The sequence below is a fragment of the Rhizophagus irregularis genome, chromosome 22, assembly GCF_026210795.1.
Source record: "Rhizophagus irregularis chromosome 22, complete sequence".
In the NCBI taxonomy this organism is placed as follows: domain Eukaryota; kingdom Fungi; phylum Glomeromycota; class Glomeromycetes; order Glomerales; family Glomeraceae; genus Rhizophagus; species Rhizophagus irregularis.
The window spans coordinates 3190916-3214391 of NC_089450.1; the positions used below are offsets into that span (position 1 = coordinate 3190916).

Here is a 23476-nt window from a genome sequence, read left to right on the forward strand (position 1 = left end):
TCAAAGATCTCATCCAAAATTATCGACATGTATATAAATGAGGAAAAGAAAGAAAGATGACACATAATTTAAGTAATAAAATTTAGACAATCATACGATTACAAAGAATAATGAATTGTATTGTTTTATAATGTCGTAATCTATGCATTTTTACGCTTTCTACCACAAAGAATTTAGGGAAATTAATAAAGTAGTACCGCATGGGTTTACCACAAAATCCTGACAACCATAAAATCGACAGTCTACAACCAAGATCCTGTCAAACCCAAATCCCGTTGAAATAAAATTCCGATAGTCACAAATTCTGAGTTAAAAATCTTGACAGTCAAAATCCCAAAATTTTTTTTTTAAAAAAAAAAATTATATAAATTTTCCATAATTTTAACGCAGTAACGGGCTAATTTATTCAATATAATTAAAATATAATCTGTAAATTTTATTAATACCAAAATGTAAATTGTTTGCAAATTTTATTAATATTAATGCAAATTAACTAACGTTATTATATTATAATAGTTAAACTATTCCTAATTTGCATTAAAAAAATTAAAGTTATCTCAAATTAATCTGATCGAATCTCAGGGCTTATTCTATCAGGGTTTTGATTCGATCGGGATTTGCATTTATCGGGATTTTGGGGTGATCCCAAGGTTGATCAATCTTCACCAATATAAAATCACATATAACAAACATATTTGAAATTTATGTACAATTTATCATATTCTTTTTATTAAAAATTTTCACGCAAAAAATTTACATTAAATAAATATTAAGTTAACATAGAAAAAATAAAAATTATAGACGAAAATAATTATTAGTTCAATTAAAATTTTTTTTTTTTATTAATTGCCAATCCGCCACTCAACGATACAAAATTGATTAGTAGACCAGTTCTTATATGAATGACGTCGATCGACTCTGATTTTGTCCTACATAAGTCATGCTTAATGTAACCATACTTTACCAATCAATAATGCAAAACGTGGATATGTCAAAAAAAAATTTTTTTTCGTTTGCTATAAAATTTAAAGAGTTTACTTTGGAGGAAGTCACCATTCCAGCTCATATTTTAGGTAACTTTACACCAATTATTCGCGAATTTTGCAAATTTTACAAGGTTTTTTTTGTACTATTATATAATATATGGTATATTCTTGCTTAGATTAACAAAATAATGTTTTAGAAAAAAAGAAAATAAAAAATTTTTTTTTTTTTTTGGCAATGTTTTAGTTTTACCAGTTTTATAAAACTATACCTAAGTAATGTAACACCTTTTTTTAATGTATTTTTAGGGCATTTATATTACAACAAAACGTTTTCAAACTTGTGCAAACACCATTCAGAAGCAATAGTATTTAATATAAAAATGTCCGACGAGATTAATTATAGATTGCCGATCATTTTGTATCGCTGAGTGGCGAATCGGCAATTAATATTTAATAATACATCGCAAAAATTAAGAATCACTTCGCAAATATTAATGATTTATTGTAAAAATGCAAAACATAAATTTTTGTAAATTTTATTTATTTTGATTGATTTTTTTTTTTATCTTGTTTTTAAATTCAATAAAAATTTAAATTATTGCGCCATAAAGATATAATAATTTTTTTATTTTTTCAATATACTGATTAAAGATTTTAATAAATCATTTTTTGAATTTCTATATTATGTCATTATTATATTTCAATTGCTAATTCTGATTGTCGGGATTTCATCATAAATCCGTGTAATTTTATTTAACTATGATCTTAATATAAATAAACAATAATAACATATAAACTTTCTGAAAAAAGTAAATTAATATTAAATGATTTAATATCTTATTAAGGTAAATAAATAAAAAAAACTTTTATTTTCATTGCGCAATTAATGTTTTTATAAAAGTGATAATCTCTATCATTTCTATTATCATTTTCGGCGAAATGTACCGTAATCCTTGACGGTACAACAATTTGTACGAGCACTTACTTTTCTATATAGTCCGGATGAGCTTTAAATAGTACAAGAAAAGCTTCCAGACTGGGTGGATCGCTAATGAAAATGTTTAAACAAATTCTTATATATTAGAATGGCTTAACTAACATAATACGTACACGTAAACTTTATTTTTTATTTTCCCGTTACAGTACTTCGAACGACCGGTCCCGAACGACCACGGGGTCTATAAATATGCACGAGTTATAAATCACAAGTCCCAATGTGAACGAAACTTTATTGTATTTTTTTGTAATTGATAACTATAATATATTGTAAAAAAATGCCATTGGCAAAAAAAAAACGATTATAAGTAAAAGTGGACATTTAAAGGGAGGAACCACGATATAATCGAGAACATTATAAACATGCTCAGGCCCACGAAATTTATGTCATATATATCATTTCTTTATTAATAAAATAAAAAAACTAATTCAATAAACGAACATATGAAAACTATTATACTAAGAAATATATTAAGAAAAAATGCAATTGTAAACAATACTTATTGCAAGGATGTAATAAAAAACGATAATAAAACGAATGGATAAATTAAATAATTATAAAAAAAATTATCATTATTAAGAAAAAAAGCAATTATAAAATTATAAGATTTCTGTCAAAATAAAATGAACCATTTATATTATTATAAGAATGTAATAAAAGTAAAACGATAAATTAAATTATTATAAAAGAAATTACATAAAATATCTTCAAACGGTGGCTCCAACTTCATGATAAAACTCCATTCTTTTTTTGAATACCTCCATTCTATGGTCCAACTCGTCAACGGTTTTTCTCAAATCGTGCATAAGTTTCTTATGTTTAGCTTGGAACTCCTGAACGTATCCTCCTCCATTTTTGATACCAATAGCCTGAGATACGATGGCAATGTATGCCAAAAGCATGAAAATAGTGATTGCGACTTTCGTGGTTGTGAATTTCATGATGCTGTTTCTTAATACGACAATTTTTTGCCAAGAGAAGTATTTAAGTTGATTTTTTAATGGAATGATGAAGTGGATAATGATAAAAATTTGACTGCATTTATATCTTTATTCTTCCTATAAGGATATTACGTATCTCGAATTAATCGTAAAAAAGCAATCTTTTCTTTTTAATTTAAAAAGTGAACATCAAAAATGAAGCATATGATCACGTATGTACATGTTTGGACAATAGTGCTTTCACGTTTCGAGATTGTGAAAATTAGTAAGAGTGCCGATTTTATGCTTTTTTTAACTAAATTGAATAGGTGTAAATCTCGGAATCACAATCTCGTTTTAAGTTTTCCCGAAATTAAGGATCTTCATACTCTTAACCTTATTATGAATATCTTTATTTAACGATCGTCCTAATTGCAAAACTTTATTTCTAAACGAGGAAATTAATATATGCAGATTCATATATCCTTCAGGTAAAATACAGTTTAACGTTGCTAGAAGCAACTAACGGGTATACATATACACATGTTTAAAAAAATTTAAAATAAAATCTTTATTATATTTTGTAAAGTAATTGAGAAAAGGCCGGCCGGCTAAGAGGTATAAAAAGAAATGGCTAGGAAGATAGCGTTTGAAATAAATGATGCACAAGAGTCATAAACGCTCTAAGGGGGAGGAAGTTCTCGGATCCTAGGCCATAAATGATAGTCCCAGCATCAGTTTTATTTCCCACTACTACTTCCACTGATACTACCGCTAACGTTACCGCTACTACTACTGTTATTACTATTGCTATTATTGGAAAAACTAATATATATATATATTAACTAACTGATTTCTTATTTTCCTCCTTTTCAACCCATTCTACAGTCTACACAGAAGTTGTTCTTGGTGATTTTTGATGTCGATAAAAACTAGCTAACATGTTGGCGCTAACCCTATAAAAAATTTTTATCCGAATATTTCCATTATTTCTCCGTGTCTTCCGTAAAAATTCTGTGAAAATGATACATTCACGGATATCCGTGTTAGCGAGATGAAAATTTCCATGATTTAAGGCTATAAATTCCATTAAAATGATACATTCACGGAAAAAAATATGGAAAGATAAAACACGGATCAGATTTTTTACAGGGTAAGGCAGATTTCAGTTGATAAAATGTTGTACAGTTGAGTTGGAGAACGACTTTCCCTTTTCCTCCTATTATTAAAAAGGGCCTGTATATTCGGAATATTGTCCCATGGAAACGTGACTTGTGGAGAATCGATTTTCGATTTGATATGAACAAGGCGCAGTAAGTATATATGCACAACAGTTATTTTTAACTTTAACCCTTTAACATATATATATATATATTAACCTTTAACGGATACGGTATATTTCGCCGAAGGGATGTTTCGCCGAAGGGATGCTTCGCCGAATGGACATTTGTCGAAACATTATTTATTACATTTTTTATTTTGTTGTTTTTATACTAAATACATGAAGAAATCTTTACTAGAAATTTTTTTTGAATTGGCCAATTTTTATTAAATTTGTCTTGTTGTTTATAATATATTAGTCATTTTTTACTGAATAAATGTTTTCAGGAAATAAAGTTATTTATTTATTGCTTAACAATTAATATCAGTTACTTGAATTTTAAAGTGATAATTTCATAGAAGAAAAGACACTTAAAAATAAAAAGAATTTTTTGTTTAAACGTTTATTTGATTTTTATTTTTATTGCAAAAATAGGTTACGTGGCAAAAGAATGTAAAATATAAACTAAAAAATGAAAATATTAAAGTACTCAATCAAGAATCGAAGATATTATTCAATGTCTAAGTTTAATTTTATACATTGGTCAAATATCTATTAAGGTTCCTGATGTAATTTAATAAATAAATAAAAAAAATATTTTAATTTCATTGCTCGATTAATATTTTTATAAAAGTTATAATCGCTATCATTTCTATCATTTTCGGCGAAATGGCTTCGGCGAAATGTACCGTAAGTTCACGATCACTGGCTCAATCCATGCGGTAAATTTCCAGACATACCCAGAGTAGGGATTGGAATCGACTAATCGCGATTAATCATTTCTCAAAATTCGATTCTGAGATTCGATTTTCAGTTTCGATTAATCGATTCTAATCATGAAAAATATGATTTGTGGCGTAGTAAGTCGTCACATATCTTCTATTTATTTATTATTTTATTTATTATTTTTCTACTATAACTCTTTATCGGCCAAAATACAATTTTGCGGCAATTTTCTTGTAATTTTAATGAAGAGTATATATAAGAAAAATTCCATCTCTTTTTTAATGAATATTCAGAAGTACCATAATCTATTCTAATGTATCACAATGATTTTGTGTAATAGTGGTTATTTTCATTATAAAGCAAATCAAATAAAGAAAATTAATACCATTAATTAATTCAATAATAATTATAATCGTTATAAAGAAATCCATATAAAGAAAATAAATACTTTATAAAAAATCATATGGTTAAGTTTAGAAGGAAACTAATGGCAATGATCTGCAAAAGTCATGCTGCAATAATTCGATTTTTTTATGCGATTTTCGATTTGATTCCAATCGAGGGATCAAGCGCCAATACCGATATGGATGGTCCTTATCACGTCAAATTACAGTAGTGGTCATAAGTACCCCACCCCTCATAATTTCTGAAATCAAATAATAACACCCACTAAAATTTTTTGGGACTAACCTTGATCGTGTGTAAAATATTAAGTTTGTATGATGTATATTTTAGGAGTTAGATGATCAGTAAATTTTGTGTCTCCAAAAATTTTATTTTTTTTTACACATATTTTCATTCCTTTATTATTTCACGCCTTAGTCTTCTAAATATATAAATTTTTTTTTTGAACATATTAATTTCAAGAGTTACTACACATTTTCCTCAAATTTTTTACCAAATAAAATACATATTTGGGAAATTTCAATTATATTATATTTTTCCTTTTATTTTTTCATAATTTTTGATTGTGTTTTGAATTATCAAATTTATGCAAGGCTCATTCTAAGTTATATTTGCTAAAAATATCATAGGAATAAGCCAAGAGATCTCCTTTATAGGTACTATACATAAAATGAGTGTCAAAACTTTACTTAAGTAAAAATTGGTTACTAAATCTCAGAGCTAAAAAAATTAATAACGGATTTTTTATAGATAGTATGATTTTTTTCATTATTAAGTCTTTATTTTGATGCCCAAGTAAATGATCATAATCCTAATTTATTAATAAAAGAAAATCAGTATTATGGAGGGTGTCAGGATAATGTACCTTCAGGATTTCGAGTGTTGGTCTGGCCTAATTTTGGCCGGATGCTAATCTTGGCCGAATTTTAATGCTGACTAGGATTGAGTTTTGGCGGATTTGACTCACTTGATGATCGACATTCCGATCATCAAGTGAGCCATCCTGGCTTGGCTTGGCCTAGCTTGAAAAGTTTGAGCCAGCTTGCAAGCTCTAATTATATGACGTATTCTTATTGTATTTATTGTATTAAAAATTCGTTGCGTAGTAAACTCTCCATATAGAAATTTTTTTTCATTCTTTGATTCTTCAAGTGAATCATAGTACGTTATTTGTAAACGTATAATGCTCTATCAAAGAAATTTATTTACACATTGTACCAAGAGATTTCTGCGGAACGCCAATATCCCATATTTGACATACAGTATTCTCTGAAAAATAAGTAAAAAAAAAAGTATATAGAGCGATAGAATAAAGGTTTTTCCAACAAGAAATTCATTAAAATAGATAAATAAATTCACATATAAAATCTCATATATCTTTCATTTTCTTCACATACAAATAACATTAATAAAATTACTAAAATGTTATTTGATTCTCAATCAAACATTTTTACAAAATCAAATCTGGTCTATATACCATTGTCAATAACAATTGCTCATATATTAAATTTCATCGTTAATTCACCTTTATCAACATGGAAAGAATTTCCACCAAAATTATCTAATTCAGTTTATTCTTCAGTATTTTATACTCCATTATTATTATTTATATCACTTACATTTGAACCAATTCGAACAAGGAAACGTTTTGCTTTTTACACATTATTATCTTTAACACTTTCAGTTATTTTAATTCCAATAATTTACCGTGAAAAAGGTTATCCTCCTTCACTTCAAAGTAATCTTGTAGCTATTACTACATTTTTTGGATTAAAAATGTTATTATTCTTAAAATTTAATAGAACATCATATTTAGATCAAAAAAATTTGGATCAAAAGAAAGAATTTAAATCATACATCTCGACATTATTTAATTGGTGTCCTAATCCTTATATAATTCCTCCAGTATCAAAAAATTCAGATGAAAAAAGAAAATCCTTCAATTATTAAATCACCAACAACTCCACAAATTAACAAGAAATTAATCAATCGTTTATTAATTATTATCACAAAATATTTAATTTCTGATCTTTGTATTTTTGCACTTTTAATTTCCACCGATTGTAAAATAGAAATTCCAAAAAAAAAGCTTATCAAATTCGTTTAATAGAATTTTTTACTAATGGAATTCCTCCTTTTACAATTTCTTCAACGATATTATATTTGAATTTCCTTGGAACAATGTATTTATGGCTTTCATTAAATTATGATATTGTTACTATTATTGCCGCGATCATCTTTTCATTCCACATCAGAGAAAAATGATCACAACTCCATTTTAATTTGATCTGGTATCCTTACCCCTTCTGTTTATGTTTCTATAAAAGAATGGATTATTACATTCTTATTTAACACTAAACATTTATTTAGTGAACCATTTATTTCATCAAGTCCTCGTGATTTTTGGTCTACTCGTTGGCAATTATTGATTAACGAAAGTTTTAAAGAATTAGGTTATTTACCTGTTAAAAATTTATTTGTTTCAATATTTTCAAGGAAAATTGCAAACATTATGGGTGTATTAAGTGCTTTTGGTATTAGTGCTTCATTACATGAATATCTTATAATTGCAAATGCTTATACTTGGACAGGTGAACACTTCTTTTTCTTTATGACTCATGGTGTAATATTTATCTTATGGGAAGTTGTATTTATTAGTAATAAGAGTAAAAATGAGAATACTATGATTGAAAAATTTTTAAAATGGGTCTTATTTCTAATTATTAATTTAATATTGCTTCCAGCACTTATTGAACCTTCAATGAGAAATTTTGATTTTTCTGATATTTCATCTATTTCAAAAAATTTTGTTGATTACAGTCGACTCTGGTTATAACGAACTTGTTTGTACCGAAACCTCGCTATACCGAATCATAATTTCCAGAACCGATTTTTTATAAATAATTTCACTGGATATAACGAACTTTTATAATAAAACACTATATAATGCATCCGAACCAAACTTAACCAGCCCCTATATATCAGCTATATAATAACTTTATACTTTTTATAACGAACGGTCATGTGACTATATAGTAGTCCAGGCCAATTTTATAGTGCTGGCCAGAATTACTAGTAATTTTTTCGAAAATTTATGTTAAAAGAAATTATAATTTTGGCCGGCATTACAAATTTGGCCTAAATTACCAGGACCCAGAAATATGTATATAGGGGTCAGGTGATGAAAAAATTTTTTTACTATGAGCTGTACGCATTTTTTCAGAGCCGGAATTATGATAATTTTAGCCATCTACTATAATAGGAAATAAAATTCTGACCGGCATTATCAAAAATTATCTAAAAAAGGAAAGATTTTCATGATTTTTTTAGTACAAAATACGCAAACTCGAACCTGACCCTTTTATATATATTTCTGGGTCCTAAATTACCTATAAAGAAAACTAGTTCGGTATATTATATAACGAATTCACTATATACCGAACTAAACCTCCTGGAACGGAAGGTTCGTTATATCCAGAGTTGACTGTATATGAAAATTTAAATTATTTTCCTTTTATTTGTAATTTTTTTTTATTCCTTTTTTTTATAAAATAAAATTTATTACGGTTTGATTTAGACGTTAACGCATCATTCACGTGATATATCTTGAAATTTGATTGGTCAATTTTAATGATAAATTTATGTTTTAAAAAGTGAGAATATTTATAATTTCGAATTTTCATCCAAATGGGATTTAAACCAAATCATTAAATTCTTTAATAAGATCATATAAAATAATAAAAGAAATCCGATCATGAAAAAGCTACCATAAAAATTATAACAATAGAAAAACAACCCCACAAAATGACGAAAAAAAATCATAAAAATGAAAAAAAAAGCAGAAAATGAAGTCACAAAAGTGTCACAAATAAAAATAAAGATCGTCACATAAAAGAAAAGTGTTAATATAAATTTCAAAAAAAAGCAAAAAAAAAACGAAACCCTATCGAAATCCCATCATAAATTATCCTAAAAAGAAAAATAAATGATTTAGCGAAGAAATAACGTATTTTAATTATTTTAATGGGAAAAAAATGATCATCATCATCATTTGTTTGTCTTGTTATAATCGTAAAATTTACTAAAAAAACGCGTAAAATATATATGAGAAATACATTTAATTGTCTATAAATAAATCGGACGTTTGAGATTAATAATTCATATCGATTCAGCTCGCTTCCAAGGTTATTTATGGTAAAGCCGCCCTAGTCAAAAGGCTGGGACCCGATATATATAAAAATATTATTATAAAAATATTTTACCGGATTTTTTTCAGATGATAATTTCGGGCAGTATCCAAAAAAAGGCAATAGCTTTCCATCAGGCATTATCCAGATTTTCAAGAATTTTGACCTTTTATGAAATTATTTATATTTCGAGGTCCTAAAGGACCTTATTAAACATACGTGCTCTCGCTGTAATTAATTGCGAGTTACTCCTGTATGATGTTAATTATAGGGCCCGTCAAGTATCCGCCATATGTTATGTGCACATTATGTTTAATGACGGGTTTTAATAAGAACAGCACCATACATTTGTGTCACATAGATTAAGTTTTGCATTAAAAAAAATTTCACTTTTTTTAACTTTTTTATTGATATTATGCTGGTTTTTACCATTTGGTTATCGTACGATTCATGCCAGATAACTAAAGAAACTAAAATATTCAAGTCTGGTCACATGAAAATTTTAATTTTTACGGATTATTCTCCAAATTGAAAAAAGGTTTTATTCAACTTTCCAATGAGATTCTAAAATTTTGTGTATGTTAACGTCTTACGACCGGAAGAAATTTCGCCGAAGATCATTTCACTGAAGCCATTTTTGCCACTAGTTCCATTGATTCTGGCTGGTGAACCGGTCGTAATCATTTGTAATCATCCGGATCCATGTCTTCTGCCGTCATTACAAAATTCCACATGGCGAAAATTGGTATAGCCGAAATCCGTTACCGACGGAAAATTTTGCCGAACCGAAATTTTTCGTTAGTGTACTGTTACACACAGGCTTGCTACCAATACAAAAGTCTACGCCCTGCCCAATCTTTACTTTTAAAATTCTTTTTACGAAAATGAAGTTCGTAAATTGATTTTTAATTAAATTAATCAGTAGATCCTTGTTAGAATTTTTACCTCATGATATTAAGCAGTATATTTTGTAAGTGCTGTCGACATGATTGAAAACTATATATGGCATAATGCCGTAATGCCGTAATGTCATACTGAATGTCGTAATAGTAAAAAAAAACTATCTTACCTTATAATTATTTAATACGCATACGTTGTAATTGCCACCATAATTCATGAATTTTATATAGTAAGTTTCTATCTAATCGTTCATATTAATGCATTATCTTCTAACATACTACTTCATTCAGAAATAATGAATATAGCACGAAGCGCAATAAATTATATTATATATGATGGTTGTGGTGATGCAAGTAGTGGAGTTCATCAACGTGATCAATTTCCAATAGAACCGCCAGTATCGAGTAAATAGTATTATTTTAATATTAATTTTATGTTTTACACTACGAAGACTTTGTTTTTTTAGATGATAAGATATCTTTCTAATGCAACATAATCATTTGAATCTGTTTTAATTGATTAATCAATATTGTCTTATATAGACGAAACGGATGATGAAAGAATTAGTTCGATTCCTTAGTATCCTGATGTGTTGATGATCAAAGTAAAGTACCTTGAGATGGTGACGGCTAAGAAAAGTGACTTGACAAAAATGCAAGCCATCTTGGAAATAATAATGTTGAAGATTTAGCATCTTGAAATGATGATGACGATTGGTGACAGAAATTCTGAAACCATTCACAAACCAAGTCTATGGATATTTAATTGTGTCGCTGCAGATTTAAATATGGTGTTACTTTATATTCAGTAGTAGGTGGTCAGTTAATTTAATGCATTAATACATGTGAGGCTTGAAGAACTTGTTTATTTATTTTTTGAATTTCTTTATATAAATATATATATTTATTTAGATCATCATCTTTTTTCTTTGATGAAATGGTATTCAATAATGCTGATGGGCATTATTCTTAGTAATGAAGAAATTGTATTGGTACGAAAAGCATAGTTTTAAGTATTTAACTCATTTAATATGGATTTATAATAATCTTTATTAATTTGTGGTTGAGAATCTTTCAACATATATACGGAAATGATGTTTCTTATTAATAACTAAATGAAGATTTGTTTTACTAATTAGATGTCATTAATATGAGATAACAAAAAGATGTATTTGTTGGATAATCTGAAGACGCATAATTGACGACTAAAAGCGAGTGAACCCTACAAGATAATACATACCCGTTTAACAATCTTGAAATGTTGAGACTTTTATATCTCTCCATGAATTATATTTATTTATAATAGATTTCGGCAATCCGATACTGAGAAAAAAAAAATTATAATTTTTTTTCTCTATTTGCATGTATAAGTATCTTAGATTTTATTTTTTCTCAATTTACAAGTTTCTGTATTAAAAAATGAGAAATATTTTATAATGTTTTTACAATAAGTAATTAAATTAATGATAGAATGCGAGTGTGATTTTTGCAAATAAAACAAATAAAACCATATTTCAAAATATGCATTATATTAACCGTTAATGAGGTAACAAATACAATGTATTGAAAGAAACATTTTTTTGATTAATTCACAACATGTCAGGACTGTTACTGTAAGTTACTATTTAATATTAATATAATTTCTAATAAAATATTTACATTTATTTGATATAAAACATCATTTAACATAGCGGCCCATATAATAATAATAGTAAATTAGACACAAAATTCTCTCTTTTTATTTATAATAATCGTTAATGATATCTTTTTCAGTGTTATTAATATTATGGTCTTATAACTCATAACTCATGATAGATGATGAATGTGAAGTTATAAAATTCAAAAGCAGTAATTTACTTGTATAATGAGGAGCTTGGATGACATTTAAATAAAATTTTAATAATAAGTAATTGTTATCGGTCATGTTGTAGATGATAACTGATTTACCACTAGGATTGCTATGTATATCATATGGCCGAAGGCCACATGATAGAGTAGCATCCTAGTGTAAATCAGTTATCATAAACATGACTGATAATAAACTGAGACCTTTTTCGCGTATCTTATTTATTATTTTATAATAATGTGATCAAAATTTTGTATATCACTAATTATAAAGTGACCAAAATTTGTGTATCACTATTATAAAGTGATCAATAACATACGTGACAAATGTCCAGTGCTTACATAGAACATATACAATAAAGCTAGGTTATCGATCTTTAAATTTAGATGAATATGATGGACAGCTTATGATAAGTTCATTATTGACAAGAATTTTTTTGTTTAATAGAATTATTCATCTAAAATCACGATCTGACAGCAAAAATTACCGGCACGCGCTCTATTTTCACCATGCAGAAAATAATATGACATGCGATTAAAATATAATTTTTCGTATATTGAAAGAACAATTTTTTTTTGATTTATTTAACTTAAGTTTAATAATAATATTTAGGGGTGAGATAATACCAGGTTTTTTATTATTAAATCCAATATATATAAAATGTTTAACCTAAAAAAAAATATCACTATATATATATATATATTAAAATTTACGAACGGATATTTTTTTTCGTAGATCAATATTGTACTATAAATAAACTAAAATAAGAAAATTACCGGGGGAAATTCACAAGTTATAAAAATTTAAACGTAATTAATACATGGGTACTTCGTAATACCCTTAAAATAAAATAATTTATAATTTAAGTCAGATTTGATCCTATGCAATTTAGCTATAGTTGTGCATTTAATATCGAAAAAATGAATTATTATGCTATCGTTTTAAATCGTTAGGTAATTTAGCATAATTGAATAATTGATGACTATAAACTAAAAGTATGCATAAAATGATAGCTTTATTATAAAAATATTTATAATTAAATTTTTTGTCCCTGATGAAACGAAATATTATATTATGTAGAGCTTCAGGCGTCTGAATATTCAAAATCACTTCTAAATAAGATAATAAAACTTTTATGGTAAATTTTGACTCCACGATTAGATAATCATTTATTTAATGCACAATTTAGTCATCCAATTAATTTCTATTTATATAAATTATTGTATCGTAGTGTGTATATTAAGAGGTATTTTTAATAAAAACAGCTTAAAACTCATAATTTTTTTTTTTATTTATTTATTAAAAATTATTGAATAAGTCAGTAATCGAACCATGACCTACAATACTTTGTTATTATAACTCCATTAGCAGTTAGTAATTGTTTCACTAGCCAAAATATGAGCAGGTCGGCGCGGTTTCGATGCCGATCTCTACTGTAAACTGTATAAATAAATTTCGCGTGATCATATAAAGCCGCGCCCACAAAACCGGGGTGCATTATACCAATGACGTCATCTTCACGTTATTGGCGAAATGGCTGTCAGTTGATCTACTAACATGAATAAAGAAAATTTATTACAGTATTTCACATCAAAGAAACAACGTTTTATCACCTGCTCGAGGTTTAAATGTTTTACTTTCACATGGGCTTGACATTTTTATCTCTGAATCTGAAACAGTGGCTGTTAGAACGTTCTTGCATATTTGTTATTATAAATAATATTTCTTTTGTCATGGATAAATTAAATACAAAATTAATATTGTATTTATGATATTCACTTAAGACATTTAACCGGGGGAAATTAACCGGTGGACAGAATTACATAATTCCTAGTCAAGCTTCAAAACTGGATTGTACCAGATTAACGCAATTCCTTCCGGTTAATTTAAGATTAGCATTTGAAATTAAAAATTATATTTTACAACATTTTATGATCGGGGGTGCAATTTTTTTTTTCCCTTGTCATACAATTAAACTTAAAGAACGACTTTTGTATAGAAAATGTCAAGTTTATCATATTTGTCACACACATTATCATCATTTAGAAGCGTGGCTGAGCGTGTACATAAATGGACATAAATGGACATAGAATATATATATATATATTATGAATGTATATATAAATTCAGATACTATTATTGATGCAACAAATGCATCAGAACCAGAAAGAAATTATGTTTCGTAAAATCATTTATTTAGCTACTATAATAATTTTTAAAAAGCAATATTTCATATGTAATTAAAATTTTGAAAAAAAATTTTTATAAGAATTTATAAATAATCATGCGCAAAAAAAAAAAAGGTTTCACAAAATAATTTATCTATCAAAAATATCTTTTATCCTTTCGCCGCAATGATCCCAATTTTAGTCGAACAACAAAGAAACTTTTATGGGCTGATGATTTGACTATACAATATAATCAAAAAAGAATTAGCCTTTTTATTATAAATCAAACCTTTTAAAAAAAATCCATTACGGAAACTTTGTTAGTTAAATACTCCTAACATTTTTATTGTAATGATAAAGGCTTAATATTAAAATATACGAAAGCACAAATTTGGGAACGCGTAGACTCGGAAAACTATTTTATGGTTCCGAATTCCGATTGTAAAATCATCTTTTTATTTGATCAAAAAATTTTATTTACTTTGAATACACCTTAATAGGTTTGATTGAATAATCAATATTGAGACATTTATGGATATATTAGAGGTAAAAGGACATGGAAAATTTTTTACTGATCCGAAATTATTTATTTTATTTAATTAAAATTTATACAGTATATACGACGTAACGTGCACATGATTTCGCAGTCGAATCACATGAAACTCACTGTTAACACGAATGTTATGCATGATCACATGAGCACATGATGACAGACATCTGGGATAGCAATAATAATTTTTTTGATCATAATTTTTTTCTTTTCGTAAACAAATAAAATATGTAAACTGATATTGTTACTGCGTTAACGTACTATCTATATTGATATTAGAGCATTCAAAATTATTTTAAAATAGTATTTTATTTTAATAATAAGATAAACCCTTTATATATAAATTTACAATCTTCAAAAAAAAAATAAGAATAAGAATAAAGTAATTCATAAAAAATTATATCCGTAATTTCTGTGCATTAATAAAACATGGAATAAAATTTTTATAGGATAATAAAAATATTTAAATTTGAGTAATATAATAATTTAATATCAACATATAATTTTCAACTTTATTAAGCGTTATTATAAATATTTGTCTGAGAGGAATTTATAATAATCGCACCAAGAGAATTAGACGGAGGAAAAACGTTAGACTGAGGCGGATTTGGATTATTATATTGCGAGTTGAACTGTGGAGTCGAACCGTTGCTAGGCATGGATTGTTGCTGATAAAAATTATTATATTGCGAGTTGACCTGTGGAGTCGAACCGTTGATAGGCATGGATTGTTGTTGATAAACATTAGACTGAGGTGGATTTGGATTATTATATTGCGGGTTGAACTGCGGAGTCGAAATGTTACTAGGCATGGACTGTCGCTGATAATTTTGAGTGTTAGCGTTATCGTTTGAAGCGTCGTTAAAAATTGGCTGCTGATTGTTATTATTATTAGGTAAACTATTGCTTGGAGTGTTATTGGGGATATGTTGATCAGAAGGAATGCTTGTGCCCATAGAAAAAATATTGTTATTGTCGTTCATTCCAGAAAATCCAATATTGCAGCTGCAAGAATGATCACAGTTAATATTCGCAGTTGTAGTTGTCGCTTGTGGAAGATTATTGTAATTATTATTAATAAATCCAGTAGTAGTAATATTGGATTCGTAAATATTATTGCTATTGTTAGCTTGCGAAGAATTCATAATGAGCTGAATTTTGTATCTTAGATTCTTAGTTATGCACTCTTGCATGTATTTATAATAAATATTCGAATATTCGCACAATGAATTAAAAGGACAAAAAGGAAACTTCGAAAGAAAAAAGTATATACTCAATGTCATCTAAAATCGGATAATTGTGTAATGAATTTTAACTTTCGTTCGTCCGAAAGTAGACATGAATAAAAGTAATTATTTACAATATTTTATTATCCAATAAGCGGCGTCGATATAAATCTTAGGTTACACATTTTTATAACGATAAATGACGAGATCAAAAATATTATTACCCGGGACGTTATAATAATAGAATGTTATTAAGCCGAATATGACGTGAGTAACGTAAACCACGTACTTTACTTTTTTTTTAACTTGCTATAATAGGATCTCGGAAAGAATATTTATAAAATTTACCTAAAATTTTTCACTTTTATGCATACTACTGAAAAAATTAAAAACTATTGCATACCAGATTAGTAAAAACTAGAAGGCGTTTGATAATTTAATATATATTAAGTTATAATGAATACATATTTAAAATATTTTGTTTGGATGATGGTTAAGATGATCTGGATTATAGATAATTAATTTATCGGCCATTATTATTACACATAATAATGAAAAAAAACTTTTTATTTACGGGTCTTGAAAATTTTAATATCGCCGAATATCTTTAATGCAAGGGTACGCCCAAAGGAAGTGTTTTATAAAATTACTTTGTTATAAAAAAATTACCTTATGTGTATAACAAATATTATTTAATTAGTAAGCCGTTGTTGATCACACTATTCCATATTAATATAATTTTTTTTTTTTGCGCTAAGATTGTAAGTCAATTTATTAAAGTATAAAAGTAAACAGTACAAAAACCATTGATATAAAAAATACTAACTAAAAAGAACTACTGGCTCCCCTATTTACCATACATAGTAAACTACCCAGATAGACGAACCCAACCTTGCCATAAGTATTCACATTGGTCTCAAAAGGAACACTATGAAACAGTTAATCACGAACCAAAAATTTGGAGAATAATATTGTAAACAATTCCCTCCAAATTCTATACTATTAATAATTCCTAAATAAGTAAATTGGTGGTAATTGAGAAATAGAAGAAGTATATTTTTGTCATTTCAATTTTTTATTAATCCCTGCATGTAATTCATCCACCAACATTCAATTGCAATGTAGTTTCCAAATTTCTTTGTTGACATCCATATAAAATTTGTCTAGTAAGAGAAGGATTATTAATAAAAGAATTAATATGAATAAAGAAGAAAAGGGAATTATTCCTTTAATTAAATCAATAAAATTAAATTGTTATCAATATATCAGCAGGTCCATAATGTGGGATGATGGAGATTACATGATAAAAAATTAGGTAAATCACTAAAATGTTTAATTAAGTATGTAAGTTCTTTCTTTTGATTGAAAATTATGGTAGCAATAACACCTGATGTAGAGGTATGATTGAAAGTTTGATTATTTTTTGCATGAAGGGCAATTCCATCCAGCATATAAGTCAGGATGATGTAGTTTCACATGTTCAACAATAGGTAATTCTTCCAATGAGAATTTAGTTCAATGGGATTTTTACCTGTAAAAAGAGGTTGAAATAGAATTTTCATCATCATTTAGGATAAAAAAGGAAGTTCCTCAATCCACATCCATATTCATGTAACAAGAATTTCTGTATAAATAAACAAAATTTTTCAAACCAATATCATAAGAAACATTAGTAATAAATTTTCTGAGGTTGTATTCAATAATAATATTTTTCCATAAAGGAAAATAAGAAAATTGTAGAAATATTAGAATAAGAAAAACTAATTGGTAAAGAATTATAATCATAAGAGGAACATGCAATAGAATTTACAAAATTATTGTTAGTATCACCCAATGGGCTTTTAATAACTTTTTGAAATGTAGAGAAAGTGAATTAAAATGAATAATATCTAAAATCATTTGACCATAAAGAATTATTATTGGAGCCCTTGAAAATATTACGAGGTATTAACACTGGTCGAAATACTCTAATTCGGCCAGAATTAGCAGGGCCGATTTTAGGCGATACAAGAATGAAAAACAAAAAATCAGCAAGATGATAATATTGATAATTTCATGTGATTACCGATGTGATTTGTATTTTGTTTAAAACAGTTTTACTATAAAATATTGTATAAATACATTTTCTAAAGTGAACTGAATTTACAATTTATAATATTAAATAATACTTACTTAAACCTATATGAAATATGTTTGAATTTTAAATAAAAAATCTACATAGACATATTTTACACATTTACATAAAATCCATATTGGGTTCTTAAAATTATATAAAATAGTGCATGTAAATTTTATATATAACTTTTCGTATAAAAAACAACTCCTTTCACTGCTGCACAAAAAATAACAATTCTGAAGGTATGATAAAATTAAGATACTAAAATTTGCATAATTAACTCAATTATGGTTAAAATATTTATTATAAATTCGAATGTCATGACTCATGATCTTATTAGAAATGAACATATTCAAAATAAATCACATTTCATATATTTTACATTTTATAGTTCTAACTCCCTTTTAAACATGAATTCTTGTTTATTAATTAAATATGCAAAAAAAAAAATTGTAAAGAAATGACAAAATATTACTAAAATATTAAAAAAATAAAAATATTATATATAATAATGTATACTATTTTGGGATTTATTAAAGTACGATCGATATTTAGTTGGCCAGTGACGTTTGCATTTTAATTTTATTGCTTCTACTATGACATATGACGACACACAAAAGTAAAATTTATTGAAAAAAATTTCGAAATTCCGCGATATAACTTCTGAAATTTCCGAAATTCTTTTTTTAATATCTTTTCTTTTGAGGAAAGAGAAAAAATGATACACTTTTTCAATGATTCATTTAGGTTATTTGGGCTAATTTTTTTTTTTTTTAAAAAAAAAAATTTATTTAAAAACAAGAGATGAATGACGGATGACTAATTCCAAAAAACGCCAATATGCATTGGAATTTTCGATTTTAACAATCTCCTTTAAGAAAAAATTATTAATAGATTGTAATTTTTGAACTAGCTAAAATCGATTAAAAAAAGATATTTCAAAGTATCCCATGACACCTTTCTTTTGTATTAAAAAAAATTTTGTAGAACTATGCAATACATTTCTTGGCATGTTTCACATATGTTTAAATTTAAATGACATAATTGTTTATTTCTAATTCTATAAATAGATTTAAAAAAAAAAATTTCATATACTTTTATAATAACGACACAAAAATAGGTTTTTTTGCCCCTGATTCTTTGTCTTTTTGCAGAATTTCATTATTCTATAAGTCGCATATCATACGATTTTGACGATCCTCTTGTTATCTTTTTATGGTTTGCATAATTCCCTTTTTAGAATCCTAGAATAAACTTATGGAATCTCTTTGCCTTTCTTCGTTAAAAAACCAAAAAGGTAATAGAAAATTTAACAACCTGGCCTGCATTAGATCTGCATCTTGCCCAGAATTAAAAAAAGGGATGATCATCATATTTATTTAACAATATGTTGACGTAATATATAATCTATATATCCGTATCACAATATGTTTATTTGCATTTAAAACAAAGAACTTCGTTTCGATATTAAAAAATTTTTTTTCTTTCATTACGTGAAATTTTTACGTGAGATTTTATTTTACGTGAGATTTTATTTACTGGTGATAATTCGAGATGGTGATCATGAGACTAAATTATCATTAAAAAATATTTTTTATTATATATACTGTATTTAATGATATTTAATGCAAAAAAAAAAAATTGTAAAGAAGTGACAAAATATTACTAAAAATATTAAAGAATAAAAATATAATATTATATATAAAAAAATTCAAAAACCATAAATATTTTCTATATAATTAAATGGGATTTGGGATGGGATGAAATGGGATGGGATTAGGACCCCGAACTAAACATAGATAGGCAGGTCCCTGGTTATTTGCTCAAATCATGTAGATCGTTTCCATTTTTGGGCAATGCCGACCAGCATTACATAGTGCCGGCCGGCCCTGAAGAAATGCGTAGAGCTAATAGTATATGTGTGCCGATCTCCCCTGACCTATATATATAACTCGAGGTCCTATTGGATTTAGAACTGATATGGGATTGGAATAGGTATGGGATTTGGGATGGGATTGGATTTTAAATGGGTGACATGTATACGAAGCATCCAATTATTTATTCTAAACCAGGCAAAGCCTTAATGTATATTCTCCAGGCAGTTCTAAATGTTAAGAAGTTGTACAAAGGACGAGAACGACGACTCAAACTGAATTGCTGAAAGACACACTCCAATAAAAAAAATACGAAAGACGTCAATCATCAAATTCATGAACTGCCTGTTCGGGTGTTCGGGCTTCTACTAATATTAAATCTTAATTTTTTAATATAGGTGAGTGTTCGGCTTTGATTTATATGAACATTTTTTTATAGAGAACATTCGTAAAATCGATTTGACAATTTGGTTTTCTTTGATTCTTATGCATTAAACTGGTAGCAAGCTAGAACATCTGAATAATTACATGTATATAGCAAGAAGACGCAGAAAATTTATCAATGGCACGTCATTAAAAATATCAAATTGTCAACATAGCATAAGACAATTCCGATTTTATTATTCATACCACGTTCGTTTATATGGCTATTTAATTTTACAACTATCTCTGTAAAAAAAGTCTGTTCCGTGTTTTATCTTTCCATGTTTTTTCCGTGAATGTATCATTTTCAATAGCCTTAAAATCATGGAAATTTTCATCTCGCTAACACAGATATCCGTGAATGTATCATTTTCACGGAATTTTTACGGAACACACGGAGAAATAATAATGAAAATATTCGGATAAAAATTTTTTATAGGGTATGTAAGAGATCGGATTCAGTTTATAGTATTTCACCGACAGTCAACTTACTGACAGAATTCACCGAAAACCATTTCACCGACAGGAATCATTTTAACGAAATCAATAATTCACCGAAAATCATTTCACTAATAATAATATTTTTTATAACTAATTTTAATGTTAAGAGTGTTATTTTAAAATATTAAGTATTTCAGTTTTTTTTATTTAGAATAAATACATTAAGCAATTAGTGCTTATAAACAATTTTATGATATGAGATTATACGTTGAACAAGAAGAAATTTAAAAAAATTAAATTAAAAACGTTAGTAGGGTTTACGGGTTTCCATACTGAAATCCGTACAAAATACCGAAACTCGAAAACCCGATAGTACATTATCCCGAACTCTAAATCTCGAAATGGTAAAATTTCGAAATGCCATAATCCCGAATTGTCGAAATCCCAAATTGTCATAATCCCGAATTTTATAATCCTGATACCCCATAATATTTACAGCTGATTTCATAATGTACGGGACACTTGGCAAAATTTAAAGAACTCAGAAATATTCGGTAAAAGTTCAAAATAAGATAAAATTATACCACCATTCTCGGAATAGTACTCCAAAATTAGCGTATAATTTTTATTTTATATCAAGCTTTACCGAATACTTCTGAGTTCTTTAAAATTTGCTAAGTGTCCCGCACATTATGAAATCAGCTGTAATAAATTTCAAGATTTTTCATTTCAGTATTTTGAATTTCGGGATTATGAAGTGTCGGGCTTATGAAATGGATTATGGCATTTCGAGATTTACCATTTCGAGATTTAGAGTTCGGAATAATGTACTGTCAGGTTTTCGAGTTTCGGTATTTCGTACGGATCCTTACATACTACATATGCCACAAAATATCATATGATCGTGATTTTTTTGATGGGTTGGTTGATGAAATGGTTACATGCTTTCTTTTATAACAGTTGTTCGTTTGAAAAAGTTTAGCCAATAAATATTATTTTTACTAATAAAATATTTTTTTAAAATTAAAAACATGATGAAAATTTTGTGAAAAATACCAAGAAATTCTTTAGTATATTTGTATTTTTTGATGCATTTGGAATTAAATTATATTAATAGAAAAATGAAATGAGATAGGGAATGGGGATTGGTTTGCCATCCCATTAATATGGGTAGCATGTATATATGTACGAGCCTCAGAGAAATTGACTAAGTATATTATCTCTATAAAAAAAAATACTATTTTTTGAAGCTGCAGCCCCAAAAAGCAGCAAAATAACCAGTTACTCTTGCAGTACCGCTAAATGCGAAACATGAATCAAAATCTCCATCATCATTCCTTTTATAATCCCGGAGTATTGTGCTTACATTGTGTTTATTCGAGGTAGCTGCAATTTCTTTATTATTCAGATATATAGCAAATTCTTCTACTTGTATCAGATTCCCATCCACATCATATGTTGCCGCTCCGACAAATACATCTAATGTTTGTCCTCCTCCGAATGAAGAAGTACTTGAACAGGGAACGTAACTATTATCATTGTTCCATTCCAAGTACGAGCTAGCACACTGTGCTTGTGCGTCTTTTTCTGTTAAAAAATAATCAACACACACTTCGGCGCCATTACATTGAATAGTATCTGATGTAAAAGTGCCTGGAAAATCTTTATTTGCGCATATAACTGTCATTGATGACTTCGTAGCGCACCAGGCGCTTACAAGCTCACTGTAGTTATGATCTTTACAGACGGGAATTGTTGTTCTTTTGGAAATCAAAGTTCCATTCTTTGTTGATTCCTCTTGAGGTACTCCTACGACCATAGTTGTGATCGCAATCAAAAAAAAAATACACAATTTAGCAAACATATTCTTTTTATTAGAATGCAAAAGAAAAAGAAAAGGAAATGGGAAGTTTTTAAGTTGTTCTTGTAGAAGGATAATGTTTATGAGAATTTATCTTGAATTTTATAACATAATCATTCTCTGTATTTATTTATTTTCATGTCCTAATCACTCCCAAATAATTTTTATTTTGTTTATTTTGTCTTACATTGTTGATTGATAATGATAAAAAAGTGCCACATGTAAAAAAAAAATTTGCATTTATTCTATTCATTCTTCAGTTCTTTTTCTGATGGTCGCGACAAAAATTATGAATTATGAAAGTGTATATGGTCCGCAAATCATCTGTGAACCTGTAAATCTTACCGGCGGTCATTTATCTCAGCGACTTTAGAAATTTTTTTGTGGTCTGATCTCTATTTGTCACTTGCATAAAATGTCACACCATTTATGCGGTGTAACAAATACTAGGTGATTATCCTGTGTGGTGGACAATCCCGCGTAAGATAATCCCGAAATAATTTATAAATATAGGTATATTCCGTCTTTTT

General features: G+C 27.5%; 6 protein-coding genes across 6 annotated transcripts; 3 read left to right on the top strand and 3 right to left on the bottom strand.

The window, feature by feature from the left end:
- Positions 1 to 973: 973 nt before the first annotated feature.
- Positions 974 to 1593, top strand: OCT59_014863 (uncharacterized protein; the record flags this gene model as incomplete). The annotated part of the gene is made up of 2 exons (XM_066150296.1): positions 974 to 1073; positions 1293 to 1593. 2 exons carry the CDS (start codon positions 974 to 976, stop codon positions 1412 to 1414), a joined length of 222 nt encoding a protein of 73 aa, XP_066002475.1. The 3' UTR covers positions 1415 to 1593.
- A 1097-nt stretch (positions 1594 to 2690) lies between these two features.
- Positions 2691 to 2924, bottom strand: OCT59_014864 (uncharacterized protein; the record flags this gene model as incomplete). The annotated part of the gene is made up of 1 exon (XM_066150297.1): positions 2691 to 2924. The coding sequence occupies one exon, from the start codon at positions 2922 to 2924 to the stop codon at positions 2691 to 2693; it is 234 nt and encodes a 77-aa protein (XP_066002476.1).
- A 3853-nt stretch (positions 2925 to 6777) lies between these two features.
- On the top strand, positions 6778 to 7305 carry OCT59_014865 (uncharacterized protein; the record flags this gene model as incomplete). The annotated part of the gene is made up of 1 exon (XM_025324317.2): positions 6778 to 7305. One exon carries the CDS (start codon positions 6778 to 6780, stop codon positions 7303 to 7305), a length of 528 nt encoding a protein of 175 aa, XP_025186830.2.
- A 562-nt stretch (positions 7306 to 7867) lies between these two features.
- On the top strand, positions 7868 to 8191 carry OCT59_014866 (uncharacterized protein; the record flags this gene model as incomplete). Its single annotated transcript, XM_066150298.1, has 1 exon — positions 7868 to 8191. The coding sequence occupies one exon, from the start codon at positions 7868 to 7870 to the stop codon at positions 8189 to 8191; it is 324 nt and encodes a 107-aa protein (XP_066002477.1).
- A 7329-nt stretch (positions 8192 to 15520) lies between these two features.
- OCT59_014867 (uncharacterized protein) lies at positions 15521 to 16150 on the bottom strand (the record flags this gene model as incomplete). Its single annotated transcript, XM_066150299.1, has 1 exon — positions 15521 to 16150. One exon carries the CDS (start codon positions 16148 to 16150, stop codon positions 15521 to 15523), a length of 630 nt encoding a protein of 209 aa, XP_066002478.1.
- Positions 16151 to 22322: 6172 nt separating this feature from the next.
- On the bottom strand, positions 22323 to 22904 carry OCT59_014868 (uncharacterized protein; the record flags this gene model as incomplete). Its single annotated transcript, XM_025329328.2, has 1 exon — positions 22323 to 22904. One exon carries the CDS (start codon positions 22902 to 22904, stop codon positions 22323 to 22325), a length of 582 nt encoding a protein of 193 aa, XP_025186832.2.
- Between the last annotated feature and the right edge of the window lie 572 nt (positions 22905 to 23476).